A 27,514-nucleotide genomic window follows, 5' to 3' on the forward strand; every position below is an offset into this window, starting at 1 on the left:
TGTCTGTGTGTCTGTGTCTCTGTGTGTGTCTGTGTGTGTGTCTGTCTGTGTGTGTCTGTCTGTGTGTGTTTGTGTGTGTCTGTCTGTGTGTGTCTGTCTGTGTGTGTGTTTCTGTCTGTGTCTGTCTGTGTGTGTCTGTCTGTCTGTCTGTCTGTGTCTGTCTGTGTGTGTCTGTCTGTGTGTGTCTGTCTGTGTCTGTCTTTGTGTCTGTGTGTGTCTGTGTGTGTGTCTGTGTGTGTGTCTGTCTGTGTGTGTCTGTCTGTCTGTGTGTGTGTCTGTCTGTGTGTCTCTGTGTGTGTTTCTGTCTGTGCGTGTCTTTGTGTCTGTGTGTGTCTGTCTGTGTCTGTCTGTGTGTCTGTCTGTGTGTGTCTGTCTGTGTGTGTCTGTCTGTGTGTGTGTCTGTGTGTCTGTCTGTGTGTCTGTGTGTGTCTGTGTGTGTGTGTGTGTGTGTCTGTGTGTGTGTCTGTCTGTGTGTGTGTGTCTGTGTGTCTGTCTGTGTCTGTCTGTGTGTGTCTGTCTGTGTGTGTCTGTCTGTGTGTGTCTGTCTGTCTGTGTGTGTGTCTGTGTGTTTCTGTCTGTGTGTGTCTGTGTTTCTGTCTGTGTGTGTCTGTCTGTCTGTGTGTCTGTGTGTCTGTCTGTGTGTGTGTCTGTGTGTGTCTGTGTGTGTGTCTGTCTGTGTGTCTGTCTGTGTATCTGTCTGTGTGTCTGTCTGTCTTTGTCTGTCTTTGTCTATCTGTCTTTGTCTGTCTGTCTTTGTCTGTCTGTCTGTCTTTGTCTGTCTCCGTGTTTGTGTCTCTGTCTTTCTGTGGGTGTGTCTGTGGGTGGGTGTGTCTGTGTGTGTGTCTGGGTGTGTCTGTCTGTGAGAGTTTGTGTCTGTGTGAGTGTGGGTGTCTGTGTGTGTCGGTGGGTGTGTGTGTGTCTGTCTGTCTGTGTGTGTCTGTGTGTGTGTTTCTGTCTGTGTGTGTGTGTGTGTGTTTCTGTCTGTGTGTCTGTGTGTGTGTGTGTCTGTGTGTGTGTGTCTGTGTGTGTGTGTGTGTCTGTGTGTGTCTGTGTGTGTCTGTGTGTGTGTGTGTCTGTGTGTGTGTGTCTGTGTGTGTGTGTGTGTGTCTTTGTGTGTCTGTGTGTGTGTGTCTGTCTGTGTGTGTGTCTGTGTGTGTGTGTCTCTGTGTGTCTGTGTCTCTGTGTGTGTCTGTGTGTGTGTCTGTCTGTGTGTGTCTGTCTGTGTGTCTGTCTGTGTGTCTGTCTTTGTGTCTGTGTGTCTGTGTGTGTCTGTGTGTGTCTGTCTGTGTGTGTGTGTCTGTGTGTGTGTCTGTCTGTCTGTGTGTCTGTCTGTGTGTTTGTCTGTGTGTCTGTCTGTCTGTGTGTCTGTCTGTCTTTGTCTATCTGTCTTTGTCTGTCTGTCTTTGTCTGTCTCCGTGTTTGTGTCTCTTTGTCTTTCTGTGGGTGTGTCTGTGTGTGGGTGGGTGTGTCTGTGGGTGGGTGTGTCTGTGGGTGGGTGTGTCTGTGGGTGGGTGTCGGTCTGTCTGTTGGTGTGTGTGGGTGGGTGTGTCTGTGGGTGTGTGTGTCTGGGTGTGTCTGTCTGTGAGAGTTTGTGTCTATTTGAGTGTGGGTGTCTGAGAGTGTCTGTCTGTGTGTGTCTGTGTGAGTGTGTGTCTGTGGGTGGGTGTGGGTGTGTCTGTCTGTGAGTGTGTCTGTCTGTGAGTGTGTCTGTCTGTGTGAGTGTGTCTGTGTGAGTGTGTCTGTGTGAGTGTGTCTGTGTGAGTGTGTCTGGGTGAATGTGTCTGTGTGAGTGTGTGTCTGTCTGGGGGGGTCAGTCTCTGTTTGTGTCTGTGTGTCTGGGTGTGTGTGTGTCTGTGGGTGTGTGTGTGTGTGTGTGTGTCTGTGGGTGTGTGTGTGTGTGTGTCTGTGGGTGTGTGTGTGTGTGTCTGTGGGTGTGTGTGTCTGTGGGTGTGTGTGTGTCAGTGTGTGTCTGTGTCTCTGTGGGTGTGTGTCTGTGGATGTCTGGTGTGTCTGTGGGTGGGTGGGTTTCTGTGTCTGTGGGTTTCTGTGTCTGTGTGAGTGTGTCGGTGGGTGGGTGTGTCTGTGGGTGGGTGTGTCTGTGGGTGGGTGTGTGTGTGGGTGGGTGTGAGTGTGTCTGTGGGTGTGTGTCTGTGGGTGTGTGTGTGTCAGTGTGTGTCTGTGTCTCTGTGGGTGTGTGTCTGTGGATGTCTGGTGTGTCTGTGGGTGTGTGTGTGTCTGTTGGTGTGTCTGTGGGTGGGTGTCTGTGTCTGTGTGAGTGTCTGTCTGTGTGTGTCTGGTGTGTTTGTCTGTGTGAGTGTCTGTGTGAGTTGGTGTGAGTGTGTGTGTCTGTGGGTGGGAATCTGTGGGTGTGAGTGTGTCTGTGGGGGTGTGTGTCTGTGGGTGGGTGTCGGTCTGTCTGTGGGTGTGTGTGTGTGTGTGTCTGTGGGTTTCTGTGTCTGTGTGAGTGTGTCTGTGGGTGGGTGTGTCTGTGGGTGGGTGTGTCTGTGGGTGGGTGTGAGTGTGTCTGTGGGTGTGAGTGTCTGTGAGTGTGTGTCTGTGAGTGTGTGTGTCTGTGGGTGTGTGTCTGTGTGTCTGTGGCAGTGTGTGTGGCTGTGAGTGTGTGTGTGTCTGTGGGTGTGAATGTGGGTGTGTCTGTGGGTGTGAGTGTGTGTGTCTGTGGGTTTCTGTGTTTGTGTGAGTGTGTCTGGGTGAATGTGTCTGTGTGAGTGTGTCTGTGAGAGTGTGTCTGTGAGTGTGTCTGTGTGAGTAGGTGTGAGTGTGTGTGTCTGTGGGTGTGAGTGTGTCTGTGGGGGTGTGTGTCTGTGGGTGGGTGTGTCTGGGTTGGTGTCGGTCTGTGGGTGGGTGTGTCTGTGGGTGTCAGTGTGGGAGTGTGTGTGTCTCTGGGTGTCTGTGTGTGCGTCTGTGTGTCTGTGTGAGTGTGTCTGGTGGGGTGTCTGTCTGTGTGTGTGTGTCTGTGTTTGTGTCTGTGTGTGTGTCTGTGTCTGTGTGAGTGTGTCTGTGTGAGTATTTCTGTATTTGTCTGTGTGTGTCTGTGGGTGGGTGTTGGTCTGTGGGTGGGTGTTGGTCTGTGGGTGGGTGTTGGTCTGTGGGTGGGTGTCAGTCTGTGTGTGTCTGTCTGTGTGAGTGTGTCTGTGGGTATGAGTGTCTGTGGGTATGAGTGTCTGTGGGTGTGAGTGAGTGTCGGTCTGTCTGTGGGTGGCTGTGTCTGTGTGTGTCTGTGGGTTTCTGTGTCTGTGTGAGTGTGTCTGTGGGTGTGAGTGTGTCTGTGGGTGTGGGTGTCGGTCTGTCTGTTGGTGTGTGTGTCTGTGTGTGGGTGGGTGTGTCTGTGGGTGGGTGTGTCTGTGGGTGGGTGTGTCTGTGGGTGGGTGTCGGTCTGTCTGTTGGTGTGTGTGGGTGGGTGTGTCTGTGGGTGGGTGTGTCTGGGTTGGTGTCGGTCTGTGGGTGGGTGTGTCTGTGGGTGTCAGTGTGGGAGTGTGTGTGCGTCTGTGTGAGTGTGTCTGTGTGAGTATTTCTGTATTTGTCTGTGTGTGTGTCTGTGGGTGTGTGTGTGTCTGTGAGTGTGTGTGTGTGTGTGTGTGTGTGTGAGTGTGTGTTTGTCTGTGTGTGTGAGTGTTTGTCTGTGTGTGTGAGTGTTTGTCTGTGTGTGTGAGTGTTTGTCTGTTTGTCTGTGTGTGTGTTTGTCTGTGTGAGTGTTTGTCTGTGTGAGTGTTTGTCTGTGTGAGTGTGTTTGTCTGTGTGAGTGTTTGTCTGTGTGAGTGTGTTTGTCTGTGTGAGTGTGTTTGTCTGTGTGAGTGGTTGTCTGTGTGAGTGGTTGTCTCTGTGTGAGTGGTTGTCTCTGTGTGAGTGTTTGTCTCTGTGTGTCTGTCTTTGTGTCTGTCTTTGTGTCTGTCTTTGTGTCTGTCTGTGTCTGTCTTTGTGTCTGTGTCTGTCTTTGTCTGTCTTTATGTCTGTCACTAAATAGGATAACTGAAGTGAGCACTAATATATATATATTATGAGTGCAAGCCAAAAAATACATACTATACAAGAATAAGGCTGCACATCAAACATAGATAATGGTATAATGCCTCAAGCATATGGAAAAATATTGGAATATACAATGAAAAATGCTACTTGCTAATTTGAACATGTGAATAATGAATTGCATACCTGCCATGAATATTAGGAAAAAGGAGATATTTAGCAATCGCATTGATCAATGTAACTGAGCCCCAAAACCTCGTCAAGGTATATCTCTATATTGGGGTCCCTAGCTTTGTTACCCCAACTGTGTGTCATCTCATTGCAATTAAAAACTGCTGTGGGTGGAGAGGGGTAACTAAGGACTTTCTTATATATATTAGTGCTCACTTCAGTTATCCTATTTAGTTATATGTAGTTTTTTTTCTGAATGTGAACACAGCTCCGTCCCTTTCGGCCATGTTTTTTCCATCTCCTATATAAGAAAGTCCTTAGTTACCCCTCTCCACCCACAGCAGTTTTTAATTGCAATGAGATGACACACAGTTGGGGTAACAAAGCTAGGGACCCCAATATAGAGATATACCTTGACGAGGTTTTGGGGCTCAGTTACATTGATCAATGCGATTGCTAAATATCTCCTTTTTCCTAATATTCATGGCAGGTATGCAATTCATTATTCACATGTTCAAATTAGCAAGTAGCATTTTTCATTGTATATTCCAATATTTTTCCATATGCTTGAGGCATTATACCATTATCTATGTTTGATGTGCAGCCTTATTCTTGTATAGTATGTATTTTTTGGCTTGCACTCATAATATATATATATTAGTGCTCACTTCAGTTATCCTATTTAGTTATATGTAGTTTTTTTTCTGAATGTGAACACAGCTCCGCCCCTTTCGGCCATGTTTTTTCCATCTCCTATATAAGAAAGTCCTTAGTTACCCCTCTCCACCCACAGCAGTTTTTAATTGCAATGAGATGACACACAGTTGGGGTAACAAAGCTAGGGACCCCAATATAGAGATATACCTTGACGAGGTTTTGGGGCTCAGTTACATTGATCAATGCGATTGCTAAATATCTCCTTTTTCCTAATATTCATGGCAGGTATGCAATTCATTATTCACATGTTCAAATTAGCAAGTAGCATTTTTCATTGTATATTCCAATATTTTTCCATATGCTTGAGGCATTATACCATTATCTATGTTTGATGTGCAGCCTTATTCTTATATTGTCTTTATGTCTGTGTCTGTCTTTATGTCTGTGTCTGTCTTTATGTCTGTGTCTGTCTTTGTGTCTGTGTCTGTGTCTGTCTTTGTGTCTGTCTTTGTGTCTGTCTTTGTGTCTGTCTTTGTGTCTGTCTTTGTGTCTGTCTTTGTGTCTGTCTTTGTGTCTGTCTTTGTGTCTGTCTTTGTGTCTGTCTTTGTGTCTGTCTTTGTGTCTGTCTTTGTGTCTGTCTTTGTGTCTGTCTTTGTGTCTGTCTTTGTGTCTGTCTTTGTGTCTGTCTTTGTGTCTGTCTTTGTGTCTGTCTTTGTGTCTGTCTTTGTGTCTGTCTTTGTGTCTGTCTTTGTGTCTGTCTTTGTGTCTGTCTTTGTGTCTGTCTTTGTGTCTGTCTTTGTGTCTGTCTTTGTGTCTGTCTTTGTGTCTGTCTTTGTGTCTGTCTTTGTGTCTGTCTTTGTGTCTGTCTTTGTGTCTGTCTTTGTGTCTGTCTTTGTGTCTGTCTTTGTGTCTGTCTTTGTGTCTGTCTTTGTGTCTGTCTTTGTGTCTGTCTTTGTGTCTGTCTTTGTGTCTGTCTTTGTGTCTGTCTTTGTGTCTGTCTTTGTGTCTGTCTTTGTGTCTGTCTTTGTGTCTGTCTTTGTGTGTGTCTTTGTGTGTGTCTGTGTCTGTCTTTGTGTGTGTCTGTGTCTGTCTTTGTGTGTGTCTGTGTCTGTCTTTGTGTGTGTCTGTGTCTGTCTTTGTGTCTGTGTCTCTGCAGTTTATTTTTGTATTTTGTCTCTGCGTTTCTCACTAGTGATGAGAGGATTTGCAGATCAATCCCACGCCAACTCGGGGATTGATCCCAGGTTTCTGGCTGGATGCTGGTCCCCAGATAATCTATGGGGACCAGAATCCGGCACAAAAGGTGTAGGAGCCAGTGCTTCATACTCACGGATCACTGGCGTGACTGTGACACTGCTCCCGCGGTCTCTCATTCTTCTTTCGGGGCCACTCACAATGCTTCAAATCCAGCAGAGCAGCAGTTCCTGGACGCGGCACAGGGATGGAGCCTTGCTGCTCTGCTCTGTACACTTTCTGTCTGCCCACCACCGGGGTGATGAATGGATCATCAATATCCCATTTATGGATAGCCCCTTTAGAGTCTGAGTTGCCTAGAATGCCCCCCCATGTTCATTTTTTTTGGAATCTCACCTGATACCAGATGGGACTCATGTCAGGTGCCCACCATACAGGCCACCGCCTTATTGTTGCCCAAAAATTCTTGCATTTCTTGTGTATAGTATTGTAAACCAAATGTCTTTTCTTCTTATTCTCCAGGAACAAGTTCTCCAGGCTCTGAAGTTTCGGAACACTTTTTCCAGCCGTCCTTTTTTGCCTTCAAGCCTGGTTCCTCCAGAGGAGATTATGGTATGTATTTCAGGAGTAACTGTGTGCAGCATGATCCGGTGTTGTGTGAGATCACATAGGAGCACTGACTCTGGGATTGTACCTGAGCCCTGGTCACATCACACTCTGCCCTGTGTTCATCTTCTACTCTGATGCTGCATAAGTCTATTAACCTGGTGGAGGCCCAAATAATATTCCGTAGGGCTTGGTAAGGCTGGGGTGCATCAGAGAACCTCTGACTGTACAGAGAAGCAGAGTCCGCCCTGCTTCCAATATCAGACAACATCATCAACAAATGTGACTGATGGAATGCTGGGATGTGATGTGAACACGGTTGAAAGGGATCAGGAAGTGATCCATAGAATAGGTCAGTTGATTGATGGGGTCCGACTGCCTGAAGCGGATGGAGGATGTGCACCCCCGGTCCGTTCAATGAGTGAGAGCTGTACTGTCTGCCATAGAGAGTGAATGGAGAGGAGGTGCTTATACCCAAGCTCTGTTACATTCAGTCGATGCTCTGCAGAGCCTTATCCGCAGGATCAATCAGATCCCCAGAGATCCTGAGAATTTGGCTCTGCAGAGTATCATCCGAAAGGTGCGGAGATCTAGTGCGTGCCCCTCCGATCCATTCTCTCTGGGAGACAGTACAGTTCTTCCCTATATCTGTCAGTCCCATAAACAATGGAGCAGGGGTGCGCATCCTCCTCTTCATTCAGGCAGTTGGACCCCCATCAGTAAGATTATCCTCTACTCCAGAGTCTGGGACTTACTTACAATCTTTGAACAATCCCTTTTTAGCTTTTGGATGGATTTATGAAGTGAGATTTCAGTTATGCTCTTTCCGCAGATGCTCTCGCCTGAGATCTCTGAGGTTGCGTGGCCTGGTCAGGAGAACTATGCCGGTTGTGTGACACGTCTGGAGGATGGCGGTGTGAAAGTTTCCTCATTGGACGGCCATGCTCATTTGTACATGACTGCTCTACAGAAAGAATTGACCGTGAAGTTTTTATGTCAGCTCAGCTGTATTGCAGAAAATACAACCCACAATAAAGAGAACAGCGACCCCAAAACAGCCAAGATCAAACCCACAAAAAACCTGAACAGGTCAAAATATTCCTCCAGTGTCCTCCAACAGGAGACTGCACCATGCCTGACGAAGCATGCCTGCCTGTATACGTGGCTGGTGCAGCGCTTCTCTGTGGCAAACTGTCCACGGCCATTTCAGTACCCCATGGACTTGGCGCTTCACTCCCACCGACAATGTACCCAACAAGGGGATATCAAGCCACCTGAGAAGACAGAGTCTGACTTCTTAGAAGGAGTAAAGTCTGTTTTACCAAGATCGCTGCCACTGACCTGCTCTGCTGCCCACATGCACAGGTAGGTGTCACATTGCCCCCTCTGTGGGACCTAATTATGGGCCATGTAACAAAGATCAAACAGGCACTGCCCATTAGTACCTGCTTTTTGATTCCTTTTCCCTGAATAGTACCGTTTCTCTGTAGAGGGCTGTCCGATATACAGTAGGGATTTGACAGTCAAAAGCAAAGCGGATGAACCGCCTCGTATGTCTAGACTACAAATAGGCCGATGCTATCGCATCGGTGAAATAAAGCGCGTGCGCAAGTAGTGGTGATGTCACCGCTCTTCCCACGCAGGTGCAGTACCAGCCATGGCTGCTACTGCACGTGTGTGGGAAGAGCAGTGACGTCACCGCTACATGCGCACACGCAGTTCGTGCCCCGAAGCTGTGGTGACGTGCATGTCACTTGCACAGGCGCAGTTCGAACTGCGGCTGCGCAACAGGCAGTGCCGCGGTGCATGCTGGAATAGGGTTACAGAAACTGGCGATTTATGTATGTAGATGCTGACGCCGGTGATATGACATGACATAGGTGCTCACAATATATAAGTTCGGCCAGAATTCTGTCCCATTTCCATACATTCATCGGGTAGGACTATGATATAGATGGGATCTACAAGGGAATTGCAGCCCAACAGGTCCCGTCACAGCCGGCAGACAGGGGCCACGTCTGCTACAATACGATCTGAGAGCGCTAAGCAAGAAGAAGCAATGGCATCAACTACGGTATTAGGCCAGAAGCTTAATCTTCCTCTGGGCCACAATCGGAAATGGATGAAATGCAGCCAAAAGAGTAGTGTTAGCAGGGATCTGTGGATGGCCCCACACAGGGGTTTTCAGTTAGGGCTATATAGTAGCACTTGTCCTTAATCTGCGCATGGCAATATGATGGAAACATTTAATAAAAATAAATGCAAATCGGTGAGACATTAGGGTATGCATGGTACAGATGGGATTTTCCAGAATGATGTTCACTTTGATGTGACTTTTGGCTGCATCATCTCCTCTTATGTTCAGGATCTGATAAGGAATTAGTCACAGACTCCTCAGATCCGCTAATATTATTCACCCAAAGCAAGTGAACGGAGTATTCCTGCCCCATACACAGGTTCATAAAAATATAGTGTAGACTTTTTTTTTCTTTGTCGCTCCATTGGGAGACCCAGACAATTGGGTGTATAGCTTCTGCCTCCGGAGGCCACACAAAGTATTACACTTTAAAAAGTGTAACCCCTCCCCTCTGCCTATACACCCTCCCGTGCATCACGGGCTCCTCAGTTTTATGCTTTGTGTGGAAGGAGGCACACATCCACTCATGCATTCTCATATTAGTTATGTCGGTTGGAAGAAAAGAGGGTCCCCACGGGGCCCCCGGCATGTTCCCTTCTCACCCCACTACGTCGGCGGTGCTGTTAAGGTTGAGGTACCCATTGTGGGTACAAAGGCCCGGAGCCTCATGCCGTCTCCTTCACCATCCCTTAGCGGCTCTGGGAGAAGTGGGATCCTGAGCGGTCATCCATTCACTGGGACCGTGCTCCCTCCGCAGCCCCTGTGGGAATCTGTCGGACAGGAGTTTATTTATCCTCAGGGACCGGGCCCTGCATCACTAAGGTACTCTGTATCCCCATGGGGGATGTGCATGGAGCGCCTTCATCCCGGACGCTGCAGCAGCTGCTTATTTGTGACGGCCGTCGGACTTCCGCGCCGACCGCACCTGTTTGTCGGCCGCGGTCTTAAATTTAGTCCCCGGCTTCAATTGCGGCCTAGTAGCAAAACTCCCGCCCCCGGGCCTGTCTACAGGGGTAAGGGCGGGACTGCCGACCTGACGTCGGTTGTGAGGGCCGGAGCATCCTGTATGTTTCCTCCCCCCTCACTGATCACTGTGGGGACTTCAGATTCCCGCACTTTCCTAGCGCCGCCCACGGCCCCACTCCTCCCCAGAGAGCTCCGGCAGCCATTTTTTTGGCATTCTGCCTGTGGAGGATTTCCAGGAATGAGCTCTGCAACGCTGGGAGACCTAAGGCAGGGAATCTGGAGGACACACACTCCGATTTTTAGCGGTCGGTAAGCCACACCGGTCACCCGGTGCTGGTCCCCTTAGGGTGCCGGAATAGATACTATATATATATTTATATATTTCTGTTCGGTCGGGCTGTATACCCTTTCCCATATACCCTCAGTGATCACTCTCCTAGGAGACAACAGCATGTCGTCCACAAGGAGCAAGGGTGCCAAGGCACAGGGTTATTTTGCGACCTGTACCTCTTGTGCGGCTAAGTTACCTGCGGGTTCCACCTACCCTCACTGTGAGCAATGCTCAACCCCTGTTTTGCTTGCTCAGCCGGAGCCTCGGTCACTAGTGGGCCCCTCGGCTCAGGTAGAACCCCTTGCTCCCCCTGTCCAGGCGGCAGGGACAGAGTTTGCAGTTTTTGCTGAAAAACTCTCTGAGTCACTCTCACAATCCATGGCTCAGTCTATGGACAAATGGTCTGCCAAGCTGCTTGAAGCTTTGCAGTCCAGACCGGTCCTTACACAGGCCCCGGGCCCTGTTGGATCTTCGCCTCCAGGCCCCTCTATGTCCGCGCCGCAGCACGTTCCCAGGGGGGGCCCTAGGTCTCACGTGGAGGACTCCTGCCCGGACCACAGTCCCAGACCGGCTAAGCGGGCCCGCTGGGAATCTTCCCCGACTTCTTCACGCTGCTCGGGTTCCCAGCTTGAGGACTCTCTGGAGGACGAGGCGGACGTCGCAGCTCAGGGCTCTGACCCTGACGTTGCTCTCAATCTTGATACACCTGAAGGGGACGCCATAGTAAATGACCTTATCTCGTCCATCAACCAGGTGTTAGATATATCTCCCCCGCCGCCACCTGTAGAGGAGTCGACTTCTCAGCAGGAGAAACACCAGTTTCGGTTCCCTAAACGTACACGGAGTGCGTTTTTCGATCACTCTAACTTCAGAGATGCTGTCCAGAAGCCCAGAGCAGTTCCGGACAAGCGCTTTACTAAGCGCCTTACTGACACACGTTACCCCTTCCCCTCTGACGTTGTTAAGGGTTGGGCTCAATGTCCCAAGGTGGATCCCCCAGTCTCTAGATTGGCGGCTAGATCTGTGGTATCAGTTGCAGATGGCTCATCGCTAAAGGATGCCACTGACAGGCAGATAGAGCTCCTGGTGAAATCCATCTATGAAGCCACGGGCGCGTCTTTTGCCCCGGCTTTTGCAGCCGTGTGGGCACTCCAAGCTATCTCAGCTTGTCTGGCTGAGATTAATGCGGTCACACGTAATTCTGCTCCGCAGGTTGCGTCTTTGACTTCTCAGGCGTCAGCTTTTTCTTCCTACGCCATGAACGCAGTTCTAGACTCTGCTAGCCGTACAGCGGTGGCATCCGCTAACTCTGTGGCAGTCCGCAGGGCCATGTGGCTGCGCGAATGGAAGGCAGACTCGGCTTCCAAGAGGTTCTTAACCGGTTTGCCGTTTTCTGGCGACCGCTTGTTTGGCGAACGATTGGATGAGATTATTAAGGAATCCAAGGGAAAGGACTCCTCCTTACCCCAGTCCAAACCGAAGAGACCTCAGCAACGGAAAATACAATCGAGGTTTCGGTCCTTTCGTCCCTCCGCCAAGCCCCAATCCTCTTCGTCCAGCAGGCCGGAGAAAGGCCAGAGGAACTCCTATGCGTGGCGGTCCAAGTCACGCCCCCAAAAGGCCGCAGGAGGCACTGCTTCCAAGGCGGCCTCCTCATGACTCTCGGCATCCCCGAAGCGCATCCTCGGTCGGTGGCAGGCTCTCCCGCTTTTGCGACGCCTGGTGGCCACATGTTCAAGACCGATGGGTGAGAGACATTCTGTCTCACGGTTACAGGATAGAGTTCAGCTCTCGTCCCCCGACTCGTTTCTTCAGAACCTCTCCGCCCCCCGAGCGAGCCGATGCACTTTTTCAGGCGGTGAACGCTCTGAAGACAGAAGGAGTTGTGATCCCTGTTCCCCCCCAGGAACATGGTCGCGGCTTTTACTCCAACTTGTTTGTGGTGCCAAAGAAGGACGGCTCGTTCCGTCCCATTCTGGACCTCAAACTGCTCAACAGACATGTGAGCACCAGACGGTTTCGGATGGAATCTCTCCGCTCGGTCATCGCTTCGATGTCACAAGGAGACTTCCTAGCATCGATCGACATCAAGGATGCTTATCTCCATGTGCCGATCGCACCCGAACATCAACGCTTTTTGCGTTTCGCCATCGGGGACGAACACCTTCAGTTCGTGGCATTGCCTTTCGGCCTGGCGACAGCCCCACGGGTGTTCACCAAGGTCATGGCATCTGTTGTGGCGGTCCTACACTTTCAGGGCCACTCGGTGATTCCCTACTTAGACGATCTTCTGGTCAGGGCACCCTCTCAGATGGCGTGTCAAAACAGCCTTTCCGTCGCTCTGGCGACTCTCCAGCAGTTCGGGTGGATCATCAACTTCCCAAAATCCAAGTTGACACCGACCCAATCACTGACGTACCTTGGGATGGAGTTTCATACTCAGTCAGCAGTAGTCATGCTACCACTGGACAAACAGCTTTCGCTGCAGGCAGGGGTGCAATCTCTTCTTCGGGGTCAGTCACACCCCTTGAGGCGCCTCATGCACTTCCTGGGGAAGATGGTGGCAGCGATGGAGGCAGTGCCCTTCGCGCAATTCCATCTGCGGCCACTCCAGTGGGACATTCTTCGCAAATGGGACAGGAGGTCGTCTTCCCTCGACAGGAACGTCTCTCTTTCCCTTGCAACCAAGACGTCACTTCAGTGGTGGCTCCTTCCCAACTCTCTGTCGCAGGGAAAATCCTTCCTACCCCCCAGCTGGGCTGTGGTCACCACGGACGCGAGCCTGTCAGGGTGGGGGGCGGTTTTTCTCCACCACAGGGCTCAGGGAACCTGGACTCCGATAGTCATCCCTTCAGATCAATATTCTGGAGATAAGGTCAGTGTATCTAGCCCTATTGGCCTTTCATCGGTGGCTGGAGGGCAGGCAGATCCGGATCCAGTCGGACAACGCCACTGCGTCGCATACATCAACCACCAAGGCGGCACTCGCAGTCATCAAGCCTTCCAGGAAGTCCGACGGATTCTGCAGTGGGTGGAAGCCACAGCTTCCACCATCTCCGCAGTTCACATCCCGGGCGTAGAAAACTGGGAAGCAGATTTTCTCAGTCGACAGGGCATGGACGCGGGGGAATGGTCTCTTCACCCAGACGTGTTTCGAGAGATCTGTCGCCGCTGGGGAACGCCGGACGTCGATCTCATGGCGTCACGGCACAACAACAAAGTCCCGGCATTCATGGTCCGGTCTCAAGATCACAGAGCTCTGGCGGCGGACGCATTAGTTCAGGATTGGTCGCAGTTTCGACTGCCCTATGTATTTCCTCCTCTGGCGATGCTGCCCAGAGTGCTGCGAAAAATCAGGTCCGACTGTCGTCGCGCCATTCTCGTCGCCCCAGATTGGCCGAGGCGGTCGTGGTACCCGGATCTGTGGCATCTCACGGTGGGTCAACCGTGGGCGCGCCCAGACTTGCTGTCACAAGGGCCGTTTTTCCATCTGAATTCTGCGGCCCTCAACCTGACTGTGTGGCCATTGAGTCCTGGCTCCTAGCGTCCTCAGGGTTATCTCAAGATGTCATTGCCACTATGAGACAGGCCAGGAAACCAACGTCCGCCAAGATCTATCACAGGTCTTGGAGGATCTTCTTATCCTGGTGCTCTGATAATGGTTTTACTCCCTGACCCTTTGCCTTACCCACTTTTCTTTCATTCCTTCAATCCGGAATGGACAAGGGTTTGTCTCTCGGCTCTCTCAAGGGACAAGTATCGGCGCTATCCGTATTTTTTCAAAAGCGTCTAGCCAGGCTTCCGCAGGTCCGCACGTTCCTGCAGGGAGTTTGCCACATAGTCCCACCTTACAAGCGTCCGCTGGAACCCTGGGACCTTAACAGGGTGCTAACGGCTCTTCAGAAACCACCTTTCGAGCTGCGGGATGTCTCTTTATCACGTCTTTCGCAGAAGGTGGCATTTCTAGTGGCAGTTACATCGCTCCGTAGAGTGTCGGAGCTGGCAGCGCTGTCATGCAAAGCCCCCTTCCTGGTTTTTCACCAGGATAAGGTGGTTCTGCGTCCGGTCCCGGAATTTCTCCCTAAGGTGGTATCCCCTTTTCATCTCAATCAGGATATCTCCTTACCTTCATTTTGCCCTCATCCAATTCACCAATGTGAAAAGGATTTGCACTCATTAGATCTGGTGAGAGCACTCCGGCTCTACGTGTCTCGCACGGCGCCCCTGCGCCGTTCAGATGCCCTCTTTGTCCTTGTCGCTGGCCAGCGTAAGGGTTCGCAGGCTTCCAAGTCAACCTTGGCTCGGTGGATCAAGGAACCGATTCTTGAAGCCTACCGTTCTTCTGGGCTTCCGCTTCCTTTGGGGCTGAAAGCCCATTCTACCAGAGCCGTGGGTGCGTCCTGGGCATTGCGGCACCGGGCTACGGCTCAGCAGGTGTGTCAGGCAGCTACCTGGTCTAGTCTGCACACTTTCACGAAACACTATCAGGTGCATACCTATGCTTCGGCAGACGCCAGTCTAGGTAGGCGAGTCCTTCAGGCGGCGGTTGCCCACCTGTAAGAGGGGGTCGTTTTCGGCTCTTTTTATCGAGGTATTCTTTTACCCACCCAGGGACTGCTTTTGGACGTCCCAATTGTCTGGGTCTCCCAATGGAGCGACAAAGAAGAAGGGAATTTTGTTTACTTACCGTAAATTCCTTTTCTTCTAGCTCCTATTGGGAGACCCAGCACCCGCCCCTGTTCCCTTCGGGCTGTTTGTTCTTTTGTGTACACATGTTCATGTTGAATTGTTCTTTTGGTTCATGGTTTTCAGTTCTCCGAACATCCTTCGGATTGAATTTACCTTAGACCAATTTATAAGTTTCCTCCTTCCTGCTTTTGCACCAAAACTGAGGAGCCCGTGATCCACGGGAGGGTGTATAGGCAGAGGGGAGGGGTTACACTTTTTAAAGTGTAATACTTTGTGTGGCCTCCGGAGGCAGAAGCTATACACCCAATAGTCTGGGTCTCCCAATAGGAGCTAGAAGAAAAGGAATTTACGGTAAGTAAACAAAATTCCCTTCTTTTTTTTGTCCACACCAATTAAAAAAAATATGTATTCCGAGGACACTTGAGCATATCCTTTTAATTTGTGGATGATTGCAGATCGGCGGGGCTAATCTGGCGTGGATTTGCCGGTCACTTTCTCAGCAGGCTGATTTCTGCTATATTGTAAACACACATCCCATTTGCTTCCACAAAAGATCATTCCCTAGAACGATTGTTTACCTCCAATATCTGTGATATTAAAGGGGTGGTTCACCCATATTTTTTATTGTCTAGTTCGATATTATATTGAGAAACAATGTTTCTCTCACATACCTTGAGGCACTATTGCAGACCGCTGTTCCCCGCTCCGGTGACATCACGGCAAGTTCCGCACACGTCACATCCCTGTGGCCGGCTGCAATCTTCCTGACTCACTGAGCTGTGGGCGGTGTTGCACCGCTCGTCACAGCCCATCTGCTCCCTCCTCCCTCACAGCAGAACGCTGCAAGCAGGAGACGCGCTGTGCTGTGACAAGCAGTGAAACACCGCCCACAGCTCAGTGAGTCAGGAAGACTGCAGCCGGCCGCAGGGATGTGACCTGTGCGTAACTTGATGTGACGTCACTGGAGCGAGGAACAGCGGTCTGCAATAGCGCCTCTCACAGGCACTATTGCCAACACAAGGTATTTGATAGAAACATTGTTTCTCAATATAATATCGAACTAGACAATAAAAAATATGGGTGCACCACCCCTTTAATAGCCATTAATAATGAATTATAAATTTTAGCACAATTTAACCCCTGTGCCGCTCCCAGGTTGTCCGGACCACTTGAATAATCCTTAATTTGTGCCCAATTTGGGAAACCTGTTCTCTTCTGTGTCAATTACTTATTTGCATTTGATCTGTGCTCTGAAGCCGATCAATACACGGAGAATCAGTAGGGTAAGAGCCAATCATATTCCTTATCTGCGCTGTGTCTCATTATAGATGGAGTCTTTGTAAATCCTCCATGGACGGAGAAGAAGACGCACTGGTAAATCCATTGCCTTTGAAGGTGGTGATCTACAATGACGTTCTCTACAGGTGAAACATTATCATTCATTATATGTGTACAAGATCCATATTACTGTATTGTGCGCGTTATACAGGGCCTGCCATGTCTCAGAACACGTCTGGACCAGCGATCAGCTGATCTGGATACAGGCAGCCTCCCTGTATCTGGTTCATGTGAAGCATATTCTTATGACACCCACTAAAGTGAAATAAGGTGGAGCAAAGCCCTCCTGTGTGGATGACCATTCTCTGTGATTTTACTGAGGGGTTCCTGTCACTTAAGACAGTCACACATGGCACAAAAAGTATCGCAGGGTCTTCAGAAATATAGTGCCGGCCCCTCTGTCCTATTTTTCAATGTATTTTCAGCAGAAAAATGTTTCTACTAACTAAAGAAGCCATAGATATATTGTAATCAGCGTGCACTGGGAGAGGGCAGGGTGGGATTGTACATCCAGTCACCAGCTGTGCAGGTTCTAATGCTATAGCCCTGGTGTCTAGGAGGGCAGGGCTTTTCAGCCTGATCCTCCCTTCATCCTGGCGCTCCCAGAGAAAATGGCCCAGATATCTTCATGCCTGAAGAATCTATGAAGCTTGGCAGTCCCGTGTCACCTGACGGGACTCACCACAATGAGCGGCCCCTGAAAGAGCTCGCTGTGGGGTGGCTCAGTGGTTAGCACTGCAGTCTTGCAGTACTGGGGTCCTGGGTTCAAATCCCACCTAGGACACCATCTGCAAGGAGTCTGTATGTTCTCCCCGTGTTTGCGTGTGTTTCCTCCGGGTTCTCTGGTTTCCTCCCACACTCCAAAGACATACAGTTAGGGAATTTAGATTGTGAGCCCCAATGGGACAGTGTTCCTGATGTATGTAAAGCGCTGTGGAATCAATAGCGCTATATAAGTGAATAAATATTATTATCCAGTGGTGCTCTTCATCACATTTGGATAATGAAAAAGTCCCGACCACGTTTATGTCTAGCTGACCAATGTTTCAGTTGTGCCCCGTGCTGTGCTCCCTTCCTGCAGCCTCTGGGATCTATGTTGCATTATCAGTAACTGACGGATTTCTGCGCCGCTGTATAATTCTGCCTCGCCCATAATTTGACCATTCCTCTTATTTGTATCAGATTCATTCTGGATGGAACCAACTTGGTGGAAATTCACCCGGGCGATGGTTCCATTTTTATTTCTGAGGGCGATTATTTGGGAAAATATTTCAAACATTACTTCATAAGGGAAGACACTAAACAGGTAAGTGGGTGCCGGGACCTCGGTGTACTCCTCTTATAGTACTAATGACATTAGGAAATGTTACTGACGTCACTTCCAGCAATAGTCCCATCTTAAGGCCCAGTCTCACTAAGCAACATCGCTAGCAACATCGCTGCTAACGAACAACTTTTGTGACGTAGCAGCGATGTTGCTAGTGATGTTGCTGTGTGTGACATCCAGCAACAACCCGGCCCCTGCTGTGAGGTCGTTGGTTGTTGCTGAATGTCCTGGGCCATTTTTTAGTTGTTGCTGTCCCGCTGTGAAGCAACAGAGCAACAACTGAATGTGCAGGCAGCAGGAGCCGGCTTCTGCGGACGCTGGTAACCAATGTAAACATCGGGTAACCAAGAAGCCCTTTCCTTGGTTACCCGATATTTACCTTCCTTACCAGCGTCCCCACTCTCACGCTGTCAGTGCCGGCTCCCTGCTATCTGCACACGTAGCCACAGTACACATCGGGTTAATTACCCGATGTGTAGTCTGGCTATGTGTGCAGGGAGCCAGCACTGGCAGCATGAGAGCGGGGACGCTGGTAACAAAGGTAAATATCGGGTAACCAAGGAAAGGGCTTCTTGGTTACCCGATGTTTACGGTGGTTACCAGCGTCCGCAGAAGCCGGCTCCTGCTGCCTGCACACGTAGCAGAGTACACATCGGGTAATTAACCCGATGTGTACTGTGGCTAGGTGTGCAGGGAAGCCAGCGCTAAGCGGTGTGCGCTAGTAAGAAAAACCACAAAGAACTATATCAAAAAAACACCAAAAAGGAGCCAAGACAAATCCTTTGTCTTGGCTCCTTTTTGGTGTTTTTTTGATATAGTTCTTTGTGTTTTTTTAACTTATTCAGTGTAGGGACTCGCAAGTGTGAGAATCCTTGACGAACGGATTGCGAGCTTACATATTTTGGGCCAAAATATAAACTAATATCTCACTATTTGAGGTATAGCACATTTTATCCATTTTTGCAGGATGTGTGTGGACCTTTTGAATTCAGGTGGTTAAATAGTGAGCCTGTCATGTGTTATGTACTCATAGTGCTAACTGACCCGCCTGGACCTGGTGTTGTGCGTCATTTATAGGCCATTATTCAGACACTGTGCGTCTCGTGTATACGTGCGAGATGCACCTATATAGTGCTGTTTAGCCCGCCTGACCTGGGTTTCTGGCGTCATTTATAGGTCACAGTTCAGACACTGTGCATTTCACTCATTATATGATGGGCTCCCAGTGCAAGCCTTATTAGTGTGCATGTCTTATGCTAAGCAGCCGCCCCTCCCCCCTAGTGTGGAGGTTGAGTGGCTGTGACATCAGCATCTTGCACCTCGGCTGCAGCCATCTTTATGAGGTGTGCGCTAGTAACCAAGGTAAATATCGGGTTTGTTACCCGATATTTACCTTAGTTACCAAGCGCAGCATCGCTTCCACGCGGCGCTGGGGGCTGGTCGCTGGTTGCTGGTGAGCTCACCAGCAACTCGTGTAGCGACGCTCCAGCGATCCCTGTCAGGTTGCTGGTGGGATCGCTGGAGCGTCGCTTAGTGTGACATCTCACCAGCGACCTCCTAGCAACTTACCAGCGATCCCTATCAGGTTGGATCGTTGTTGGGATCGCTGGTAAGTTGTTTAGTGTGACTGGACCTTTAGACTTTTATAGCAGATACACTGCAGAAATGTCTGATATATGTAGGACCCACCTCTGGTGCCCACTCATCTCCAGCAGGGGGTCTCCTGCATGCTGTAAATGACACTGTCAAATTGACAGAGGTATTTAACAGGTTAACAGCCTCAGGTAGACCTCCGCTGCACACACGGCTGTTAGAGGCCGATGGTTGGCTGCATTTTACACCAATCTGCTGGAACAGATATGGGCTTAGGAACAAAGTCAGGGATCTGGCTGCACATTGTGTCATTAGGGGTTAAAGGGAATCGGTCAGCAGGTTTTTGCTCCCCCATCTAAGTGCCATACAATATAGCAAAGACCCCGAGTCCAGTGATGTATCACACACTTAACGGGTTGCTGCAATTGTTTTCTCTGCTTCAGATGTACCAGTTCTCTGAATGCTGAACTCTGTATAACTCCGCACACACCACTGGCAGCTTTCTGCCTATGCACAGTATACACATAAATCTACCAGTTAATGTAATGGTGGATGTGGGTGGACTACCTGGCAGCAGCCCAAGTAGTCCTCCGTTGATAATCTCCTGCTGATCAAACCATAATTTCATAAACCGTACAATTAACAGCTCAGTAAGTGACACATCGCTGGAATCGGGGTCTCTGTTTCTATGTAATGGTGCGCTCAGATTAGGTGGCAAAAATTTGGTGGCAGATTCCATTTATACAGAATCTTGCTAGGGCTCTCTGCCCTGAAGATATTGAAGATATGGTATAAACATTTTCCTCCCGATTGAGCCTGACATGGCTGATAACAGGGAACAATAGATTTACTGTAAACTGTTTACCTTTCAAGATGCTTCTCCAACTGAATGTTGAGGCCCCTCCACTCTTTTTTTTTTTTTTTTTGTTCTCTGCATTTCATTAATTCTGTTATTTGTGTATACCAGACAGAGGACCGGCTGTATACTGCGCGGGATCTCCCTCCTGACAAGCCGCGAGCTGCGTATTCTGTGCGCGCCATCATATCCCGGGCTACCAGGTCAGTATTCCTGTTGTGCTATAGAATATAACAATGTGCCTCTGCTGGGGCGAAGGCTTCAAGCCTACCTGTCCGTGTACTCCAAACAGAGGACGGACTTGTGCACACACTCAAGATTTACTGTAGACCTTTCTGTATAAAAATGTCTGCCTTATTAGAAGAGACTCTGCCTAAAAAAAGTGTTTTTTGTTTTTTCCCGTGATTAAAATGGGTAAAAAACACTAATCGACATGCTGCAGAATTGTAGGTGCTTCAAATGTGCAAGGAAAAAGTGCACCACACGTGCATGAAATCTCATTCACTTTGCTACGTTTTTGCAGCAAAAAGAACTTGTCCACATACCCTAAAAGCATGGTCTTATGTCCTCGTGCCTCACCACTTGTTATACCTGCTTTTGGTGCACACCAGTCTGTCTATACAGGAGCTGCCATTATTCTCCACCATAACTTGCTATCATCACTTTGTGAGTGGACAGTTCATTAGCATTCTGCCAGCACTTATAGGTGCTGGAACTTCCTTACTGTCACTCTCAGCCTGGATTGTTCTTTCTATCGTCCAGTCTAATAAAGTTTGTTAAAAGGCTAAGGCTCAACAAGCTTAATTGCATTTGGGCTCCCGCTTATGTTTTGATAACCAATGCAGGTAGAGCAGACAACCGAGGGCTGCAGCCCTCAGTTGTCTGCTTTCTCTTTTGGCTGGTTATCGAAAATAGAGGGGTTTACACTTTTTTTTTTTTTTTTTTTTTAGTATTCATTGAAATAATTTTATTTAAAAAATTGAATGGGGTTCCTCTATTTTTGATAACAAGCCAAGGTAAAGCAGACAATTGAGGGCTGGTATTATAAGGGTGGGAAGGCCCATGGTTATTTGTCCCTTCCCAGCCTAAAAATATCTATTGGATGCGCCAATTCTGGTACTTTGCCCCGTTCTGCCCAATTTTTGCCCTCGTGCATTGGCAGTCTGGGTAAAAGTTTCGTGCTTCATGTCAACTGTGAATTGACAGCTGGCATCTAGCCTAGAGGGCTTGGCATCTAATGGCTAGGCATCTATGAAATATTCCCATTATTAACCCGACAAGTATAGAGTTAGAAAACAGACGCTGGGGGGGAAAAAGTTTACTTGAATAAAGACTCCAACACACACCCTCGTTAACCAATTTATTACTTCAAAATAAATCCTGGAAGTTCTGATGTAATCCAAAGAGTAATGTCCCATGATGACCATCGATACCTATAGAGCTTCATTCTGAGAAATGTCCCAGCATACGGTTGACTGGGATTGAACTCTGGAGTCTCATTCTGAGGTTAGTTTTAGGAGTATCTGATGGACACCTCCATTACTAACCCCTTCGCTTGAAGTTAGCTGACAATTGACAGCTGACATCAACCCCAAAAGTATTACCCCAATTGCCACTGCACTAGGGCAGTCGGGAAGAGCCAGGCAATTCACCAGAATTGGTGCATCTCATGTGACGCGACACTTCTGAGGCGCTATTTATTTTTTTTTCTTGCTATGAATGGCCAATTAACCACGGACCTTTCCAGCCTGATAATTCCAGCCCCCAGCTGTCTGCTTTACCTTGACTGGCTATTAAGAATAGGGCGGAGCCCACAATGTTTTTTTTTAAATTATTAAATAACTGAGTGGGATCCCATCTATCTTTTGATATCCAGCCAAGGTAAAGCAGAGAGCCGGGGGTTGCAGCCCGCAGTTGTTTGCTTCACCTTCACTAGTTATCAAAAATAGGCAGGAACCCACGCCATTTTTGTGGTTTGTTTTTTTTTGTTTTTTTTTTTTGTTTTTTTTTTAAACTTATTCCATATTCTCATTTTCTTTGTCGCTCCATTGGGAGACCCAGACAATTGGGTGTATAGCTATTGCCTCTGGAGGCCACACAAAGTATTACACTTAAAAGTGTAAGGCCCCTCCCCTTCTGGCTATACACCCCCAGTGGGATCACTGGCTCACCAGTTTTGTGCTTTGTGCGAAGGAGGCAACACATCCACGCATAGCTCCACTTTTTAGTCAGCAGCAGCTGCTGACTATGTCGGATGGAAGAAAAGAGGACACATATAGTGTCCCCAGCATGCTCCCTTCTCACCCCACTGTATGTCGGAGGTGTTTGTAAGGTTGAGGTACCCATTGCGGGTACGGCGGCAGGAGCCCACATGCTGATTCCTTCCCCATCCCTTTTTACAGGGCTCTGGGTGAAGTGGGATTTACCGGTCTCCAGGCACTGAGACCGTGCTCCATCTACAGCCCCTGGAGAAGATGCTGGATGGAGCGGAGTACATCAGGGACATGGCCCTGCTTCCTCAAGGTACTCTGTGTCCCCGTGCATTTGGCGCTCACACCGCAGCATGCTGGGTGTTGTAGTGCGCCGGGGGACATCAGCGCTGCGGCGCCTGTGCCATGGCCTCATTCAGCTTTGCTGAAGCAGGCTCACTTATGGGAATTGGTCGCGCCGGCCGCTGGGACTGCGGCGCGGCTGGCACTTGTAGTGCGCCGGGGACTTCAGCGCGGCCTGCGCTTTTACGGCGGCCGCGCTGATAACTAGAGTCCCCGGCTTTTGCGGCCTGCTTCCGTTCGTTCCCGCCCCCAGACCTGCCAGTCAGGAGAGGGGCGGGACGCTGGCCACTTCCAGGAATCGGTCGCGCCGGCCGCTGGCAGCGGCGCGGCTGGCACTTGTGGTGCGCCGGGGACTTCAGCGCGGCCCGCGCTTTTACGGCGGCCGCGCTGATAACTCGAGTCCCCGGCTTTTGCGGCCTGCTTCCGTTCGTTCCCGCCCCCAGACCTGCCAGTCAGGAGAGGGGCGGGACGCTGGCCACTTCTATGAATCGGTCGCGCCGGCCGCTGGAACTGCGGCGCGGCTGGCACTTGTGGTGCGCCGGGGACTTCAGCGCGGCCCGCGCTTTTACGGCGGCCGCGCTGTTAACTCGAGTCCCCGGCTTCTGGGCCTAGTCTCCCTTCGTTACCGCCCACAGCCCTGACAGTCAGGGTAGGGGCGTGACGCTGCATAGAGCAGAGCTGAGAGCTGGAGTATGTTTTGCATACTCCACCCCTCTCACTGTGTGCACTGTGAATCCGGATTCCCGCACTTTCTCAGGCACGCCCACGGCTTCCTTCTCTACAAGGACACCGGCAGCCATTAGTGTCAGTTTCTGTACGATACAGAGACAAGTGTGGAAGACCCTGGCATTCTGATAGTCACACAATCGCTGTAACAGGCGTTAAGCAGCACCTGTGGTGCTAACCCCACTAGTGCAGAAGTGCACTTATAGATATGCTTGTACTATATACATTGCACTGTTTGGTCGCACGTTGTATATACCCTCCTGGATTATGCGGAGGAGTTATCAGCATATTCTCTGTGTAAAACAAAGGTGCAGAACCACATGTTTTTCTATACAGCTGGTACAGCATGTACGGCTATACGGCCGGCAGGTTACATAGACTCCCATTGTATGCACTAATGGCCAGGGGATGAGGACGGTGTCTGCAGTATTTACTGACAGTTTTTCTGAGACTATGGCTATGATACTAGAAGCCTAGCAGTCCGGACATGTCTCTCACAATATGGGCACTGTTGAATCATTGATCCATGGCCCCCCTCAGTGTGAATAACTAACAGCTCCGGGAATGTCACACGCATCCCAGAGTCACGGCTCTGCACGGACGTCAGTCCCAGACAGCCTAAGTGGGCTCGCTATGAGCGGCCTCGGTTTCATCAGGGTCCTAACAGAAGGACTCGCTGTGTAATGAGGCGGAAGTAGCGGCTCAGGATTCTGATCCTGAGACCGCTCTCAATCTGGATACACCTGATTGTGACGCCATAGTAAATAATCTTATAGCGTCCATCTATAGAATGTGGGTTATTTCTCACAGCTCCTCCAGTGGAGGAGTCAGCTTCACGTATTTTTCTGGACCACTCTGCCTTCAGAGAGGCAGTCCAGGAACACCACGCTTATCCAGATATGCGCTTCTCCAAACGGCTTAGGATACACGTTATCCCTGTCCCCTGACTTGGTCAAGGACTGGACCCAATGTCCCGAGCGGCATCCTCCAATCTCCAGGCTTGTAGCTAGATCCATAGTTGCAGTGGGAGATGGAACTGCAAACTCAAAGATGCCACTGACAGACAGATGGATCTCTGGTCGAAAGCCATCTATGAGGCTGTCGGCGCACCGTTGGCTCCGGCATTCTCTCCCTTGGGGCACTCCAAGCTATTTCAGCTTGTCTTACACAGATTGACACGGTTACACGTACATCTGTGCCGCAGGTGGCATCCTTAACCTCTCAAATGTCTGCATTTGTTTCTTACGCGAGACCGACTGTTTGGTGAGCGTTGGATGTAACCATCAAACAGTCCAGGGGTGAGGATTCATCCTTTCCTCAGCCCGGACACAACAAACCCCAACAGAGCAAGAGGCAGTCGGGGTTTTCGGCCTTTTCGAGGCTCGGGCAGGTCCCATTTTTCCTCGTCCAATGTGGACTCAAAAGGATCAGAGGAGCTAAAGATTCTTAGCGGGCTCAGTCTCGCCCAAAAAAGCGACAGTCTGAAAACCCGCTTCCAAGGCGGCTTCCTCATGACTTGCGGCCTCGGTCGGTAGCAGGCTCTCCCGCCTTGGCGATATTTAGCTGCCATAGGTCAATGACCATTGAGTGTGAGACATTCTGTCTCACGGGTACAGGATAGAGCTCACTTCTCGTCCTCCAACTCGATTCTTCAGAATTTCTCCACCTCCCGGCCGGGCCGCTGCTCTTCTGCAAACAGGGTGCACTCTATAGGCAGAAAGAGTGATGACCCCCGTTCCTCTTCAGGAACAAGGTCACGGTTTTTACCCCAAATTCCTTGCGGTACCTATAACAACGGGCCGTTCCGTCCCGTTCTGGATCTAAAAATGCTCAGCAAGCTCGTGGACACCAGGCGGTTCCGGATGGAATCCCTCCGCCATGTCATCGCCTCAAGGTCCCAAGGATATTTCCTAGCATCATTAGGCATCAAGGATGCTTATCCACACGTGCCGATTGATCCAGAGCACTAGCGTTTCTACGCTTCGTTATAGGAGACGAACACCCTCTGTTCGTAGCTCTACCTTCCGGCTAGCGACAGTCCAACTGGTCTTCGCCAAGGTCAGGGCAGCAGTAGTCACAGTCCTGCACTCTCAGGGTCACTCTGTGGTCCCGTATTTAGACGATCTACTTGTCAAGGCACTCTCTTAGGAAACATGCCAACACTGCCCGAACGTTGCGCTGGAGACTCTCTAAAGTTTTGGGTGGATCATCAACTTTTCAAAGTCAGATCCGACCCCGACCCTATCGATAACATATCTAGGCATAGAGTTTCTTACTCTCTCAGCGATAGTGAAGCTGCCGCTAGACAAACAGCATTCACTACGGGCTGCAAGCTCTTCTTTAAGAACCAGTCGCACACATTGAGACGCCTCATGCACTTCCTACGTAAGATGGTAGCAATGGAGGCAGTTCCTTTCGCGCAGTTTTACTGCGTCCACTACAATGGGACATTCTCCGCCAATGGGACGAGGAGTCGACGTCCCTCAACAGAGTCGTCGTTCTTTCTCAGGCGGCCAAGGAATCTCTACGGTGGTGGCTTCTTCTCACCTCTTGGTCAAAAAGAAGGTCCTTCCTATCCCCGTCCTGGGCGATAGTTACGACAGACGCGAGTCTATCAGGGTGGGGAGCAGTTTTTCTCCACTACAGCGCTCAGGGTACGTGGACTCAGCAAGAGTCCACTCTTCAGATCAATGTTCTTGAACACAGAGCAGTGTATCTTGCCCTACAATCCTTCCAACAGCGGCTGGAAAGCAAGCATATCCGACTTCAGTCGGACAGCTCCACAGCGGTGGCATACATCAACCACCAAGGAAGAACGCGCAACCGGCAAGCCTTCCAGGAAGTCCGGCAGGTTCTGATGTGGGTGGAAGACACGGCATCCACCATATCCACAATTCACATCCCAAGTGTGGAAACTAGGAAGCTGACTTCCTAAGTCGCTGAGGTGTGGCCGAAAGAGTATGGTCTCCTCACCCGGACGGGTTTCAGGAGATCTGGCGCCGCTGACAGAGGCCGGACGTCGATCTAATGGCGTCACGGCACAACAACAATGTGCCAGCTTCATGGCACGGTTTCACAATCATCGAGCTCTGGCGGCAAACGCCTTAGTTCAGCATTGGTCGCAGTTCCAGCTACCTTAGGTGCCACCTCTGGCATTGTTGCCCAGAGTACTGCGCTAGATCAAGACCGACTGCGGCCGCGCCATCCTCGTCGCTACAAATTGGCCGAGGATATTGTGGTACTCGGTTCTGTGGTGCCTCACGGTAGGCTAACCGGGGGCACTACCAGACCAATCAGACTGGCTGTCTCAAGGGCCATTCTTCCATTTGAATTCTACGGCCCTCAACCGGATGGTGTGGCATTGAGTCCTGGAACCTAGTGTCGTCAGGATTACCTCAGGACGTGGTTGCCACCATGAGACAGGCTAGCATACCAACGTCCGCCAAGATTGACCACAGGACGTGGAAGATGTTCTTATCTCGGTGCTCGGCGCAGGGTGTTTCTCCCTGGCCGGTTGCATCGTCTATGTTTCCTTCCTTCCTGCAATCTAGGTAGGAAAATGGGTTGTCGCTCAGTTCCCTTTAGGGACAAGTCTCAGCGCTATCTGTATTTTTTCAGAAACGACGACTTCCTCAGGTACGCACGTTCCTACGGGGAGTTTGTCTTCTCAGCACTCCGTACAAGCGGCCGTTAGAGCCCTGAGATCTGAACAAGGTTCTAATTGCTCTCCAGATGCCGCCTTTCGAGCCTTTGAAGGATGTCTCCCTTCCCGTTTTTCACGGGAAGTGGCCTTCTAGTAACGGTCTCGTCTCTTAGGAGAGTTTCCGAGCTAGCAACGCTCTCATACAAACTCCCTTCCTGGTCCTTCACCAGGACAGGGTAGTTCTGCGTCCGGTTCCGGAATTTCTCCCTAAGGTGGTATCCCATTTTCATATCAATCAGGATATCACCTCACCTTCTTTGTGTCCTCGTCCAGTCCATCAATTTCAGAAAGATTTGCATCTGTTGGTTCTGGTGAGAGCACTCAGGTTCTACTTCCCGCATGGCGCTCCTGCGCCACCCGGATGCACTCTTTGTCCTTGTCGCTGGTCGGCGTAAACAGTCGCAAGCTTCCAGATCCACCCTTGCTCGGGGGCTCGAGGAACCAATTCTTGAAACCTACAGTTCTACTGGGCTTCTGGTTCTCTCAAGGCCGAAGGCCCATTCTACCAGAGCCGTGGGTGCATCCTGGGCATTACGGCACCAGGCTACGGCTCAGCAGGTGTGTCAGGCACCCACCTGGTCGAGTCTACTTACTTTTACCAAGCATTATCAGATGCATACCTACGCTTCGGCAGACGCCAGCCTAGGTAGATAAGTCATTCAGGCGGCGGTTGGCCACCTGTAG

General features: G+C 50.1%; 1 protein-coding gene across 1 annotated transcript in view; it reads left to right on the forward strand.

Moving 5' to 3' along the window:
• The window catches only part of C1H5orf34 (chromosome 1 C5orf34 homolog), a 107,859-nt gene that overhangs the window by 16,547 nt on the left and 63,798 nt on the right, over window positions 1–27,514 (forward strand). The window contains exons 2-6 of the mRNA XM_075326789.1: window positions 6,529–6,618; window positions 7,445–7,977; window positions 16,064–16,159; window positions 17,256–17,379; window positions 19,961–20,052. Coding sequence (XP_075182904.1) covers window positions 6,529–6,618; window positions 7,445–7,977; window positions 16,064–16,159; window positions 17,256–17,379; window positions 19,961–20,052 — 935 coding nt within the window. The remainder of the gene's footprint in view (window positions 1–6,528; window positions 6,619–7,444; window positions 7,978–16,063; window positions 16,160–17,255; window positions 17,380–19,960; window positions 20,053–27,514) is intronic.

The sequence above is a fragment of the Anomaloglossus baeobatrachus genome, chromosome 1 (genome assembly GCF_048569485.1).
Source record: "Anomaloglossus baeobatrachus isolate aAnoBae1 chromosome 1, aAnoBae1.hap1, whole genome shotgun sequence".
Taxonomy (NCBI): domain Eukaryota; kingdom Metazoa; phylum Chordata; class Amphibia; order Anura; family Aromobatidae; genus Anomaloglossus; species Anomaloglossus baeobatrachus.